This window comes from Gorilla gorilla, chromosome 23 (genome assembly GCF_029281585.2).
Source record: "Gorilla gorilla gorilla isolate KB3781 chromosome 23, NHGRI_mGorGor1-v2.1_pri, whole genome shotgun sequence".
Lineage (NCBI taxonomy): Eukaryota > Metazoa > Chordata > Mammalia > Primates > Hominidae > Gorilla > Gorilla gorilla.
In genome coordinates, this window is record NC_086018.1 from 36,084,124 (window position 1) to 36,098,061 (window position 13,938).

At 60.1% G+C, this 13,938-nt stretch overlaps 2 protein-coding genes and 2 long non-coding RNA genes across 7 annotated transcripts in view; 2 read left to right on the top strand and 2 right to left on the bottom strand.

Annotated features, from left to right (window-relative positions):
• On the bottom strand, positions 1-4,788 carry SLC16A8 (solute carrier family 16 member 8). The gene is made up of 4 exons (XM_031005602.3): positions 4,534-4,788; positions 3,762-3,905; positions 2,696-3,535; positions 1-562 (listed from the first exon to the last, which is right to left on the bottom strand). The coding sequence occupies exons 1-4, from the start codon at positions 4,745-4,747 to the stop codon at positions 246-248; spliced, it is 1,515 nt and encodes a 504-aa protein (XP_030861462.2). The 5' UTR covers positions 4,748-4,788; the 3' UTR covers positions 1-245.
• Positions 467-2,702, top strand: LOC129529502 (uncharacterized). The gene is made up of 4 exons (XR_008675034.2): positions 467-591; positions 712-805; positions 1,160-1,252; positions 1,470-2,702. It is a non-coding gene; the product is annotated as an uncharacterized lncRNA (long non-coding RNA).
• LOC134758205 (uncharacterized) lies at positions 3,688-9,654 on the top strand. Its single transcript, XR_010133140.1, has 4 exons — positions 3,688-3,763; positions 4,940-5,062; positions 7,401-7,568; positions 9,313-9,654. It is a non-coding gene; the product is annotated as an uncharacterized lncRNA (long non-coding RNA).
• Positions 6,752-13,938, bottom strand: part of BAIAP2L2 (BAR/IMD domain containing adaptor protein 2 like 2) — a 26,417-nt gene continuing 19,230 nt past the window's right edge. For 2 of the 4 annotated variants that reach the window (XM_031005600.3, XM_063704744.1), the window contains 2 exons: positions 11,379-11,531; positions 10,129-11,073 (listed from right to left, as the gene is read on the bottom strand). In XM_031005600.3, coding sequence (XP_030861460.2) covers positions 10,129-11,073; positions 11,379-11,531 — 1,098 coding nt within the window. Of the gene's footprint in view, positions 8,310-8,971; positions 9,113-10,128; positions 11,074-11,378; positions 11,532-13,938 lie in introns of those variants that run through there. The other 2 variants (XM_031005601.3, XM_063704743.1) reach the window with 2 other exon arrangements.

Below are 13,938 nucleotides of genomic sequence, written 5' to 3' on the forward strand. Positions count from 1 at the left end.
TCAGCTGAGCTTTATCAACAGTTTCCTGTTGCTCCATAGCAGCTTCACTGGCGATGGGGCAGGGCCTGGCGGAACTTGGGGCACAGATGAGGGAGGCAGTTCCCAGACACCCAGGGGATCAACTGGAGCCCAGACGTGGACCCCGGGAGTGACCACCCCAGACCAGCCTCCCAGCGTACCAGGCTCTCTGAGACAAGAAGCTGTGTTCCCAAGTCACTGGGCCACCCCACCCAGCGCACCCTGAGTTACACAGACTCGGCAGCCAGCCTCGGCCTCGCCTCTATTTCTGGTTCTGTGGGCTCGCCCCGGGCGCTGAGCACCTCCAGGGCCTCCAGGTTGCCGGGTTCCTCTGCAACAACAGGCAGGGGCTCAGAGTCCCCTTCAGCCTCAGCGTCCTCAGTGTCACTGGGTCCGCCCTCAGTGCCTGGGCCTGACGGGGCAGCTTTAGCACAACGCAGGCAGCAGTTGGTGGCGACAGCCATGAAGACCCCGGCCAGGGCCACCTCAGAACCGGCCAGGTAGAAGATGATCTCATAGTTCTTCAACGCATCCACCAGGCGGCCTGGGGAGGAGCAGGAAGAGGAGGGAGAGGTAAGGTCCTGTGGGGTCCTCCCCTCACTTTCCTGCACTCTCAGGTCAAGGGTGGTGCCACTGACTTGGTGAGGCTCCTGGGTGACACATACATGCCCACTCTTTATTCCTGTTTTACAGATGTAAAACCCCATGTGGATTCTGCCATTTGAAACCTTAAAAATGTCACTTGCTGTCCCTGGACCTCAATTGCTTAAATGATATGTGGCTTTTGGTGAGGCGTCCCCTCCACCCTCTGATTCAAGCCCCACAAGTGTCCTGTGACTTGCTTGGCAGTGGGGTATCTGGGGTGGGAGCGGGGAGGGGGCCCTGGGCTTAGCTCTGCCCTCCTGGGGGCCTCCACCTCTTGCTGTTGCCATGTAAATGCCCTGGTCCTCAGGGGCTTGGCTTAGTCCTCCCAGCCCTCTGTCCCAGGAGGCCAATGAGCATCCCAGACCAAGCCATCATCAGCACAGGTGGGGCTTGTGGGCCAGTAACTCACTTCCTTCTCTATTTCTCAAGGCTTCTATCCCTTGTAGATACTACTTTCAAACTCAGGAAAGTCTCTCTTTTATTACATTTTTTTTAGGGATGGGGTCTTGCTGTGTTGCCCAGGCTGGTCCTGAACTCCTGAGCTCAAGGGATCCTCCCGACTTGGCCTCTCAAAGTGCTGGGATTACAGGTGTGAACCACTGCACCTGGCTTCAGGAATTTTCTTATTCTTTTGAGACAGGGTCTCACTCCATTGCCCAGGCTGGAATGTAGTGGTGCCATCTTGGCTCACTGCAACCTTCACCTCCTGGGCTCAAGCCATCTTCCCACTTCAGCCTCCTGAGTAGCTGGAACCAGAGGTGCACGCCACCACACCTAGCTAATTTTGTTTTGTTTTGTTTTGGTAGAGACAGGGTTTTGCCATGTTGCCCCGGCTGGTTTCAGACTTCTGGCCTCAGCCCCCCAAAGCGCTGGGATTACATGCATGAGCCACTACACCCGACCAGGAAAATCTCTTAATTGCAAGTATTTCCCCCTAAAGTGTGGTTTGTCTGTGTGCTCCACCCTCTCTCTAGGTCATTCTCCTCACCCCATGCACCTCCTCTGCCCATCAGATCCATCCAGATTCACACAAGAAATGGAAGACGGTTCCTTGAGGCCTGGGCAGGCTGGTTTTGTGGCCTGCCCACACACTGGCTCAGGGACTTTGCCGTTCTCACTGGGTCAGGTGGGATGACAGAGCTCAGTGAGGGCACTTGATTAGCCCAGCCCTGAAGGAAGGACGGGCAGCTCACCCCATCTCAGTGCAGCCTGCGGCCCCCGCAAGGTGTCCTCCCTGGTTACTGCACCATCTCACAGCCCTCTAGCCTCTGGGACTCAAAGGCAGGCTCCCTTGCTGTTTCAAGATAACTTGACAACCCAGGAAAACCCTCATGTCCCCCACTCCCACCTTTCCAATTTTGGTTCCTGCCTTGCTTGCATAAGGACGCTGTTCCCCCCCCAACAAGCCCTGCCCATCCATGCTGTGCCTTCACCTGGGGGATATTCCAGGAAGCCTTCCCTGACCACCCTCATGACGATGACTTCCTAAGGGTGACGGTGACAAGTGCCAGCAGGCCATCTGCACAGTGAAAGACACCAGTGCTTCTCCCCATCTGCCCGCTGAGCACCCCCACTCTGTTTCTGGCCCCAACACCAGTTTCCTAAAGATACTGTCCCCATTCCAGTCACCATTCTAGATGCACCATTCTAAAGGCGTGGGCATTTAGCATCGGGTACACTGAGGCTCTCATTCTGGGGCTGCAACTTGCGCTAAGGCTTTGTGCCTCAGTTTCCTCATCTGCAAAATGAGAATAAGCACCTGCGCTTCAGATGGCCTTGTGCCAACTGCTTGGGATGGCAGATCTGGCCAGCTACCAGTGTTGCTTTCTTCCCCGCACCTTCCTGGGCTTTTCTGTCCTCACCCAGAGCGGGCGGTCCGGCTTGGAGGAGGGACTAACTGGCCGTGAAGGGGAGTCCACCCACCCGACTGCCCCTTCTCCTCATCCCTGGAAGTTCCATCTGAGACGGGGATGGAGCTTCCCTGGGTCTAAGGAGCACTAGGCTCGCCACCCCCTCTTCCTTCGGGGCGCACCGGCAGAGGGCGGTCCGATGAGCACAGCCACGGCCTCCACGAGCAACACCAGGCCCAGCGCACTGGGGAAGCGGGGCGCGCCCACAGCCGCCATGAGCACCTCGAACTGCAGCGCGCCCACCATGCCGTAGGAGAGGCCGAAGGCGACGCAGAAGGCGACGAGGGCGCCGTAGGAGCGCGCGCGTGCGCTGCTCAGGTCTGTGAGCCCATTGGCCAGCAGGGCCACGCTGAACAGATACGGGACGTGCGGTCGCAGACGCGCCAGGCCCGCCAGGGCGCCGCACGCCGGGCGCGCCACGATGTCCACGAAGCCCACGATGGACAGCAGGAAGGCGGCGTCGGTGTCGGGCACGCCCGCGTCCTTGGCGTAGTTCACCAGCAGGATGGCGGGGACGAAGAGCCCGAGCGCCATCAGGAACTTGGTGACGGCGTACACGGCGAAGGCGCGGTCGGTGCACACTGCCAAGTCCAGCAGGCGCCGGCGGGGCCGGACCCTGGGGGATGCCTCGCGCAGCTGCAGCCCCGCACCGTCAGCCTCCGCCTCGCCCAGAGCGTCCCCGGCGCGGTCGCCGGCGCTGTCCCTGCGCGGTCGCGGGCCCGGCCCGGGCGGCGGCCTCATGACAGCCCCGCAGGCGCAGCAGTGCAGCAGGAGCCCGCCGAGCAGCAGGAAGCCGCCGCGCCAGCCGAAGCGCTCCAGCAGCTGCTGGCCGAGCGGCGACAGCGCGGACAGGAACACGGGGCTGCCCGCCGCCGCCAGCCCGTTGGCCAGAGGCCGCCGCCGCTCGAAGTACAGCCCCAGCATGATGAGCGACGGCTGGAAGTTGAGGGCCAGGCCCAGGCCTGCGGGCGAGGCGGCGCTGTGCCGGGGTCCCCGGAGAGCCCCTCCCTGGCCCCCACAGGAGGGAGGGGCCAGGCCCGGGAACCCAGCAGATCCGGGAACCCAGCAGATCCGGGAACCCAGCCGAGGGACTTCGAAGACTGTCCCTCATAGGGAAACCGAGGACAGATCTTGCAATAAGAACCCCCGACCCCCAACCCAGCGGAGAGGAGACCAGGGGGCCCTCACCTGTGAGCACCCCAGCGGTCAGGTAGAGCTCCAGGAGGCGCGTGGCAAAGGAAGCTAGGATCATGCCCGCGGAAGCCAGCAGCCCACCCGCCAGCATCACCGGGCGACAGCCAAAGCGGGTCACGAGGATGCTGGACACGGGGCCTGTGGGCAGGGCAGGGTCACCACCCGGGTCCCGGGATGGCTTGAGTCCTCTAAGGAATAAGGTCACCTCCGGCTCAGGGACACAGAGAGAAGGGCATTGTCTGGCCAAGGTCACACAGCTTGGAGGGGACAGGCCAAAGAGACAGCATCCTGCGAGGGCAAGGCTCAGAGCACCCCATCCTGCGAACCCAAACCCCAAGCAGAGCGAGGGCTTCCGCACCCCTTTAACCTTCACAGCCTCCAAGTCCCGCCCTGGCACAGACTGGGATTCCTCCGCAGCCCCGGCTCCCAGGATGGGAACTCCAGCAAGCCCCCAGCTACAGGTCAGGGCTGCAGGGAGGGGGAGTGCTTCTGTAGATCTCAGCTTTCCTGCCTCTACAATGGGCGGCTGTGGGTCTTAGAAGGGGCCCTCTGAGCTCGCAGGGCAGCCCCCTGGGCCGGCCCCGCCTCTGGCCGCTGTCTCCCTCCCGCCCTCTCTTCCCCTCTTTCTGGTGCCAGGGTTCCCACAGGCAGGAAGGGACTTCGGGGGCCACCCCGAGGGTCAGGGGGATGCTCAGGGGCTCGGGTGTCTCCTGGTTCCGGATCCCAGGGGTCCCGGGGAGGCGGAGGGCCGGGCGGGGACACTGACCCGTGCCGTAGAGCATGGCTAGCATGATGGAGGACACCCAGGCCGTGTCGCTGTAGCCGGCGTCGAAGTCGCGCATGAGCGCGCGGAAGAAGACGCTCACGGCTTTGGGGAAGCCGTAGGCGAAGCCGGTGACCACAAAGCAGGCGCCCAGCACCACCCAGCCCCAGCCGCCGTCTGGGGGGCCCTCGCCCCGCCGGGGGCCGCCAGCGCCCATCGCTGCCTCTGTTGGGAGGGGGCGGGGACAAGAGGGAGGGGCTGGGCCAGCAGCCTAGAGAAGGAGGGGGATGGAGACGAAGCATGGGGAAACTGAGGCACAGGGCTACCCACGGGAGGGTGGCTCAGGTCTGGGAACCAAAAGGGGAAACGGAGGTAGGACTCTCACCCCAAGTCTCCTTCTCCTGCAAAGGGCGCTGAAGGACGAGGGGAGGACTACGGGTCCCACCTGACTCTGCACCTCGGCAGGCTCCCTCTGAAGGACAACTGCTGGCCCCCCAGGGCCTCAGGTGGAAGGCGTCGGGAAGTGGAGCAGGTATGTGCCTGGAGGTGGGCGTCCAGCACCAAAGTCGCCCCGTACGCGTGAGGGTCTCGGGACAACAGAACAAACAGCAGAGGGGCAGATGCCGGCTGCAAAGGGCCGGTGTGCGTGATTTTCCTCTTTAGCCTTCCGCCATGTTCCTAATGTTTCTCAGTGATCACAAATGACTATTGTCATTAGAACATTAAGGGGACAAAAGCCACTTTCAACAGATATCAGCCAGGGGAGCTGAGTTCCCATGCATCTCAGCTCAGCCATGGATTGCCTCCCTGACTTGGGCCGGTCGCCTCCCCTCTCCCAACCTCCCTTTCCTCCGATGTAAGATGGGTGATTGATCACCCCGAGGCCAGCTGGGAATCTTGCGGGAGAGGAGTCAGGTGTCTGGCTTCTGCCAGACAGGTAGGAACCTTAGCAGCACTGAGAGAGTGGCCTTCTGCCCTCCAAACCTCAAACCCTCTATATGAAAAGAATGGCTCCAAAGCCTGTCTCATTCCTGGGGCTCCACCCGGGGCCCTCACAGCAGTTACAAGCGCCCCCATAACAGATGAGGAGGGTGTACTCAGAGACAGGTGCACCAGGAGGCAGGGGCTGGGGATAGCCTCCTGCCCTCCTGCCTGGAGTGTCCCTCCTGGCACTGGGCAGTGCCACCACCCCCAGGGTATCTGGGACTCTGCCCCTCCTCCACTAGGACCAGGTTGTGGCTTTTCCTGCCTGTTGTCCTCTTGTCACAGGGGCAGCCACTTGAAGGTGGAGACAGGAGGGTGATCCCAGGCAGCCCTCACATCACACTCACCTGAGCCTGCCTAGTGGGTTTGGGGGTCCAGCCTCACATCTCCTGAGGCCTGCAGGGAGGGGCCGCCGCCGCAGCTCCCGGTGAAGCTTACCCGGATGGGGGCTGCCAGACACCCCAGCTTCCCACCAGCCTGGGCTGAGCCTCTGGCCGACTCCCGCCTGACGCTCCCTCCCCCAGGCCTGGAGCTTAGAGTGTGTGCCCCCACCACACCTCACCCCTGCTAAGAGGCTTTTGTCCAGGAGGGGAGAAGAGACTGGGAGCCCCAGGCCAGACTGGGCCTCCGCGGTGGGCTCCCTGTCCCAAGCCAGTCCAGGAGGGAGGAAGAGAATCCCTCTGCCTCCTGGAGCCTGGGGTGGTAGACACAGAGACCTTGCCCACGGGGTCCTAGTCTGGTGCTGGGGGCACAGCCCTGCCCTGAAGAGACCCCAACGGTTCTAATCACCTCAGTGCCTCATCTGCCCCCGCCCCAACCCCCCGCCCCAGGCCACATTCCAGGAGGGGCTGGCAGCTTTCTCTAGAATGAAGCTAATCCACGCCTGTGCCTGGGAATGTGGGGGCGGGGAGGGGCCAAAACAAAGGGTGCTGTGTCCAGGCCGCCTGAGGGCAGCTTGCTGGTGGTCCCAGCCCTTGGCCATTGCCACCTCTCCCCTGACCCGAGCAGCCGCTACTTCCTAGGAAACCCACACGTCGAAATGAGAGCAGGTGGAGATGGGGGCTGCAGCGCGAGGGCTTTGGGGCAGCCCTAAAGAGTTCTCCAAACAAGGGGCTGGGAGTGAGATGGCTTCCCGGGGAACAGCCAGGACCTCAGTACCCCCTAGACCCCATTCTCCAATGGGGGAGTCTCTATCCCTCACCCCCTGCCCTGTCCCCCAAATAAGACACCACCAATCCTGCTGCCGCATCACTTTGCGTCCACTTCCTTTATTTGTCATCATTTACAAAAGATGTACAGAGAGGGCATGTGTTGGGCACGGAGCAGGTACAAGGGGCTCCTCCCCACGGGGGCAGAAAAGGGGGAAAGAGGTTAGGGGGCAAGAGGTGGGCCCCCCAGGGAGAGTCCTGGAGCCCCTGGGGGGGGAGAAATTGTCCTGTCCCCCTATTCCGCCTGCTTTACTTTGAAGGTCTCGGACCCCAAGCCAGTGCTTTGGAGCTGCTCAGGCTGCCGGGGTGGTCTGGGGAGGGCAGCCACCCCCCGTCTCAGGGCCCCGCTTCTTGGATCTGCTGCTGTTGCTGCTGTCACTGCCATTGCCAGCTCTGAACAGCCCCTGGGCAGGTGCACTGTGGGGTACGACCTCGGACCCCGCCTCAGCGGATGAGGGGTGCTGAGCGGTCATTGGTGATGGTGGGACGAAGCTTGACGGTGGCAAAAGGATTTGTGCCCCTGTAGGAGGAGAGAAGGGGGTGAGAAGGGCAGATGATCCCCACCTGGCCGTGGCTCAGGAAGGCAGCTGGGCAACTGAGCTGGGTCCTGCCTCCTGCCCCTATTTGGTCTCCATCCACTCCTTGCCCCACTTCATCTTTTTTTCTTTCTTTTAAGAGATAGGGTCTCACAGTGTTGCTCAAGCTGATGTTGAACTGTTGGAATCAAGAGATCCTCCTGCCCCAGTCTCCCTAGTAGCTGGGACTACAAGTGTGTGCCACCGCACCTGCCACCCTCCTCACTGTTTGGGCCCCATGTGAGGACTCACCTCGGGAAGAGCTCCTGTGGTGGGTACTGCTCTGAGGACATCAGTTTCTGCAGTGGGGGTGGGGAAGGGCTGGTTTGGTGGGGAGAGGGGCAAGCAATCCCTTGCTCCTCCCCTCCCTCTCCCCATGCCCAAGGGCAGAGGACTGGGCCAGAGAGCCCCTGCCATGCCAGGCTCCTGGGAAATGAGACCCTGACGTTCTGAAGCCCAGAATTCTGTGGGTTGCAGAAGTGAGAAACCCCTGGGCCAGAGCACCACCTCCGAGGACTAACCACGCCCCCAGGATAAGACCGGGGTGGCTCCATCGGAGATGCCCTCCCTGGCCTCCCCCAGCCCCGTCCTACTGGCCAGCCCCAGGCCACACCCTGCCCTGAGACCCTGGTCTTCCCCTTCAGCCCAGACTCAGCCCCACACCACCCCTCCCTGCACTGAGGAACAGACTGAGGCCAGGTAGGCGGGTCCCCTGCCAGACAGCCGGTGACAGAGCCTCGGGATCCCTGCTCTCCTGCCTCCCTGCCCGCTGGAGGCCCCAAGAGAGGGCGGGCGAGGGCTCACCTTGACGTCAGTGGCAACTGCTGTGCTGCCCATGCTGCTGCGGCGGCTGCTGGGCAAGGGTGGAGGTGCAGGGCTCGGGGCACGGCTTGGCACCCGGCTTGGGGTGCGGGAGCGGGACTGGCCATCCCAGTACTCCGAGGGTGCTATGGAGTTGCCCGGCCGGTCCAGGAGGTCATCGAGGCTGTGGCTGCCCCGGAGTGGGTAGGACCTAAGTCCAGAGAAAGGAGGGGGAAGGAAGGGGGTTGGGGCCTGTCCAATCCCTTGTCCTGCCAGTAGCTGGGGCACCTTAGGCAGGAGGCATCCGACAGCTTCCTCCCCGCACCTGCGTGAAAGGAGACTGTTGACTGGAGGGAGGTCCTGAGAGGAGGCAGAGGGATGGACGCAGTGACCTTCAGGGCAGAGAGAGGGGCTCAGGGCTGGTGGTTCTCCAGGGGCTGAAGGGGGCTGGGCCCACTCAAGACTGCACCTTGCCACCTGGGTGCAGTGACTCATGCCTGTAATCCCAGCACTTTGGGAGGCCGGGGTGGATCACCTGAGGTCAGGAGTTCAAGACCAGCCTGGCCAACATAGTGAAACCCTGTCGCTACTAAAAATACAAAAAGTAGCTAGGTGTGGTGGTGTGTGCCTGTAGTACCAGCTACTTGGGAGGCTCAGGCAGGAGAATCGCTTGAATGCAGGAGGCAGAGGTTGCAGTGAGCCAAGATGGCGCCACTGCACTCCAGCCTGGGTGACAGGGTGAGACTCCATCTCAAAAAAAAAAACAAAAAACAAAAACAAAAAACAAGCCTGCACCTTGCAGATCCTCTCCGCTGGGCAGTGACACCCTTGCCGGCATCCTCACCCCTGCCCCACCCCTGATGACTCAGGTACCTGGAAGGCAGCTTGTTCCCGGGGTTCATGGGCATCATGGGTGTCATGGGGGACATGGAGGTCATGGGGGTCACGGGGGTCATGGGATTCACGGGCCCCTCCTCCAGAGCCTTCACGTAGGCCTCGGGGAACCAGCCGCTCCTGTGGGGCAGAGGCAGAGGACAATGACCAAAAGAAGCCAGGCCTGGGGACAATGACCAAAAGAAGACATCCTCCCCTCAGGGTCACTGGAAGCTACTTCACCTCGAATTGACAGACTACAATCAATTCAGTATGTTTACTTCTGTTTTCACCTGCAAGTGCCTACTGATAATAACACACGCTATCCTTTTCCCTAACAGGCTATGTGAGTCAAGGATGGAACGATGTTCCCAGAACATCCCAGGAGGGTGTGACAGCCTCCATCTAGAAGGTTCTATCCTCAGGTCCCCAAGGCATCTGCAGCACACCGTCCTCTGCTGTGGGTCTGTGAAGCAGGCACTCCAGCAGCGGGTGTCCCTATCATTGGCGTTCTCAGTCATCTCTCTCCCCACTGACCCCCTTCCGTTCCTGTCCCTGTGGTCACCCGCCCAGCTATGGACCTTCGCGCCTAACTATGTGTCCCTCCATACATCACCTATCCCCCACTCACCTGTCTATACTCCATCCCCCGTGTAGCCAGGAATCCATCCAGCACCCCCTCACCACTCACACCTCTCCAATCACCCATCAGTGTCTGTCCACATCTGCGCATCCTCCCATGTCCCTAACCACCCAGTCAGTGACCCCCCCCCCCCATTTAGGGCCATCCACTTGCACACACAGACCTCCACCTACCCACACGCACATCCCCTGGTCCACCCATTCGCCTGTCCACCATCCATTAAGCACAGGACCACTCATCCATCCGTGGGCTGGTGTGGGCAGCCACCACCCGCTCTGCCCATGCACGCATTCATCCTGCACTGCTTCTCTCCTGCAGCAGGAGTGGGCACCGTACACTACCCTGCCCATGAAACCCCGAGGGGGCACTGCCTGGCTCCAGCCAGCCCCATCTGCCCCGTTTTCCCCTGCAGGACAGTGGTGCCTGTCCATTCCCTCTGCTAGCTGCCAGCCCTGCTGTCCTCCGTGCTTTCTGGCAACCTCACTGTATGAAACTCCCCAACTCCTCCTCCACGTCAAGTGTCAAAACAGCCCAGTTTAGGTGCTTTCAGGATTTCCACCGAGCCTGACCGCAAAGAGGTGAGCACATTTAAGCCCCTACTCCCAGCCCAGCCCCCTGCATCAGAGTTCCAGGGCTGACTCTGCAGAGGGGAAGCAGCCTCCTCCCAGAGGCAGGCACACAGTAGGTGCTCAAGCAATAGAATTTCTGCCATTTCCACACTTGGAAGAACCTGCCCATCCCCCATCCTCTGCCCGCTCTCAAGGGCCGTCATCCTGAACTTGGTAAGGCGGCTCTTCCTACTCCCACTGAATGAATGAGGAAACTGAGGCAGGGTGCGGGGGTCGGGAGGAGAGGAGCATTGTCCGAGGCCCCCGGGGGAGGCCAGGGAAGCCTCAGTCCGGCAGGTCCCCGGGTTCCCGGCCCCCAGGGCCTTCTTCTCAACCCACCCCCGGCCCCTCCAAGGGTCCCACTCACGCGGACGAGCCCTCCAGCTTGCCGTAGAGCCAGCCGTTCTGGGCCTCGGGCACCAACACCTCCACCACGTCCCCAGCGGAGAAGCGCAGCAGCGTGTGGTTGGCGCCCTCCGAGTGGGAGACCAGGGCGCGGACTCTCCTGGCGCCCCCTCCGCCACCCGGGCGCTCGCCAAAGGAGTTGGAGCGCGAGCTTTGGGCGCTGCCGCTGTAGAGCGAGGCTGTGGGCGGGAGAGCGCGGCGGCACATGAGCAGGAAGTTCTTCCTGGCGTCTGCCCTCGATCCCTCCTGATGCAGCCCCACCCCCGCGCCTCTCCCGGCCCTCCTGCCGCCCCGGGGCGGGGGCACTCACAGGCCGACGGCGTGCGGGGCAGGGAGCGACGGTCTGGCTCTAGCTGGGACGCGGGCCTCGCGTCCGGCTCGGTGCCGTAGGAGCCGGAGCCGTGCCGGCTGCGGGGGGAGCTGAACTCTCCCAGGGGCCTCGGGGGCTGCGGGGGAGATGGGCAGGGGAGGGTGGGGCGGGGGGGGGGGCGGGGGCCGCGCCCTAGTCCAGCCCCCACCCCCAGTCCCAGGCGTCGGCGTAGGGGTTCTGGGGGCGGCGGCCGGGCCACCACGGGGGCGCGGAGAACGCGGGGGGTGCCGAGAACGCGCCGGGGCGGAAGGGCAGGCCGGGGGATGCGGCGTAGAGCGGGAGCCTGGGGGGCAGGAGGCTCCAGGCTGGGGGCCTGAGGCCCCAGGGCCCCGCGGGGGGCGGCGGGGGCGCGAACGGCGGCGGGGGCGCCCAGGGCCTCACCATGTCCAGGCGGGTGGGCGTCAGGCGGCCCGAGGGGTAGGGCGGCCCCAGCGCGGGGCCTAGCAGGCCGGGGGAGTGGGCGCGCGACGGGCTGCGGCTGGCCTCAGACTGCTCCTTCCACAGCAGCACGCGGTTCTGGAGCATCCCCCGGGCCTGGCCGGGTGGGGACACGGGGGTCAGCCAGGTCCGGGCGGCTCCCTGAATCCTGGGGACCCAAAATGGCACCCTCGACCTGAGAGCTCAGGCCCTACCAGCTCGGGACGACCGGATTTTCTAGCTGGAAGGAGCCAGAAGCCAGCTCACCGTCCAACCCGCACCCTCCACTTTTGGCAAAGGCGCCTCCATTTTCCACGAAGAGCTTCCTCTGACCCCCCGCTTCCCGCGTCAATGTGTGTGCTTTGAGCGGGGGCTGTCCTCACCGCCCAGCTTCAGGGGTAGGGGTGGCACCCAGGCCCGGCCACTCAATCACCCCATCCTCCTTCCTGCAGCGATAGGCTCAGGAATGGCGCTTAGATAGAAACTACGACCAAAGAACCCAGTCCCATTACTGACCCTGTAACACTCTGGAAAATGCATTTTTTTTTTTTTTTTTTTTTTTTAGACGGAGTCTGGCTCTGTCGCCCAGGCTGGAGTGCAATGGCGCGATCTCGGCTCACTGCAAGCTCCGCCTCCCGGGTTCATGCCATTCTCCTTCCTCAGCCTCCCGAGTAGCTGGGATTACAGGCGCCTGCCACCATGCCCAGCTAATTTTTGTATTTTTAGTAGAGACGGGGTTTCACCATGTTGGCCAGGCTGGTCTCAAAACTCCTGACCTCAGGTGATCTGCCTGCCCTCGGACTCCCAAGGTGCTGGGATTACACACGTGAGCCACCGAGCCTGGCCTAAAACTTCTTTCAATGGCACTGACCTTTCTGTGTTGTCACTCAGTCATAATAAAATCCCAGGTACAATCAGAATGCTGCATTCTCCAGCCATAAAGATCGCTCCCTCTTCTTTTCAAACATCCCTGTCCCTCAAGGCCTAGCTCAAGACGGTCACCTTAAGAAAAGCTCCCTTTGTCGAACAGTGACTCCGTACCAGGCCCTGCTTTAAACGCTTTATCTGCATTATCTTACTTGATTCTCGCAATAGCCCTGGGTGGTAGGTGCAATTATTATCTCCAGTTTATAAAAGAAGATACTGAGGGTCAGAGAAGTTAAGTGACACATTCAGTAAGCGTTGAAGGGGTCTGTGTCGGTCTGTCCTTGAAGATGCCCCCTACGACTACACTTTCAATGATTTCTGCCTTGAACCTGGCCCCATGACTGAAAACCTCACATCAAACTCAGGCAACAATAATGGGAAGGCTTGGTGCCTCCCATCACTGGAGCAACTAGTCTAGCTGGTCACTAAGTGGACAGCCCCTCTGTTTCCCTGCAGTAACTAATTAGCAGAATGGCACAAAGATAAAACCCAAAGGCCTTTGTGCAGAAGTTTCAGAGGCATAAGCAAAGTGAGAGCATTAGGTTCTGCATATCTTTCTTCTTCTTGTTGAGACAGAGTCTCGCTCTGTTGCCCAGGCTGGAGTGCAGTGGCACGATCTTGGCTCACTGCAACCTCCGCCTCCCGGGTTCAAGTGATTATTCTGCCTCAGCTTCCCAAGTAACTGGGACTACAGGCGTGCGCCACCACTCCTGGCTAATTTTTGTATTTTTAGTAGAGACAGGGTTTCACCATATAGGCCAGGCTGGTCTCGAAGTCCTCAACTCGTGATCCACCCGCCTTAGCCTCACAAAGTGCTGGGATTACAGGTGTGAGCCACTGCACCCGGTCACATGTCGTATTTTAAAAGGGATTTAAAAGTATCATTGGATTGTTTGTAACACGAAGGATAAATGCTTGAGGGGATGGATACCCATTCTCCAGCATGTCATGATTACACATGCATGCCTGTATCAAAACACCTCATGTACCCCATAAATATATACACCTACTATGTACCACAAAAATTAAAATAAATGGTGGGTGAGAAGAAACACTGCATATGGTTTCAAAACCATCAGAGAGGCCATGGGAAAAATTTTAAAAATATATTTACGAAGTGAAACAGCCATTCTAAGTATGACACCAAACCCATAAACTTGAAAAGAAAAGACCGATACATTTTACTAAATAAAAATAATGTTTTTGTACAGCAAAACCAATCATAACACAGGCAAATGATAAATGGCAAACTGGCTATTGATTTGCAACTCATCACCAAGAAAAAGCTGGTTTCAGTAACATATCAAGAGCTCCTACAAATTAGTAAGTGGATGAAAAGATACTGGCATGTCACAGCACAGAAAATCCAATGGCTTTGAAACATGAAAAGATGTCAAGCTCGCGTTTAAGACAAGTATGAGGTAAAGCCACACCGAGATACCATTTTTACCTTTCTAATTAGCCAAGATCAGAAAGTTTGCTCATACACTGTTGTCAAGGGGTGCAGAAGCACAGAAACTCATACATCACTGATGGAAGTGTAAACTGGTGCAACCAATGACTATATTCTTGGGCTTAACCAATTCCACTTCTAGGG

Excerpts from the sequence above, each read along its gene's own strand:
- SLC16A8 (XM_031005602.3), bottom strand. The coding sequence starts at position 4,747 with ATGGGCGCTGGCGGCCCCCGGCGGGGCGAGGGCCCCCCAGACGGCGGC. Across the intron at positions 3,536-3,761 it reads GACCGCTGGGGTGCTCACAG|GCCTGGGCCTGGCCCTCAAC; the intron begins GTGAGGGCCCCC and ends CCTCGCCCGCAG. Across the intron at positions 563-2,695 it reads CATCGGACCGCCCTCTGCCG|GCCGCCTGGTGGATGCGTTG; the intron begins GTGCGCCCCGAA and ends GCTCCTCCCCAG.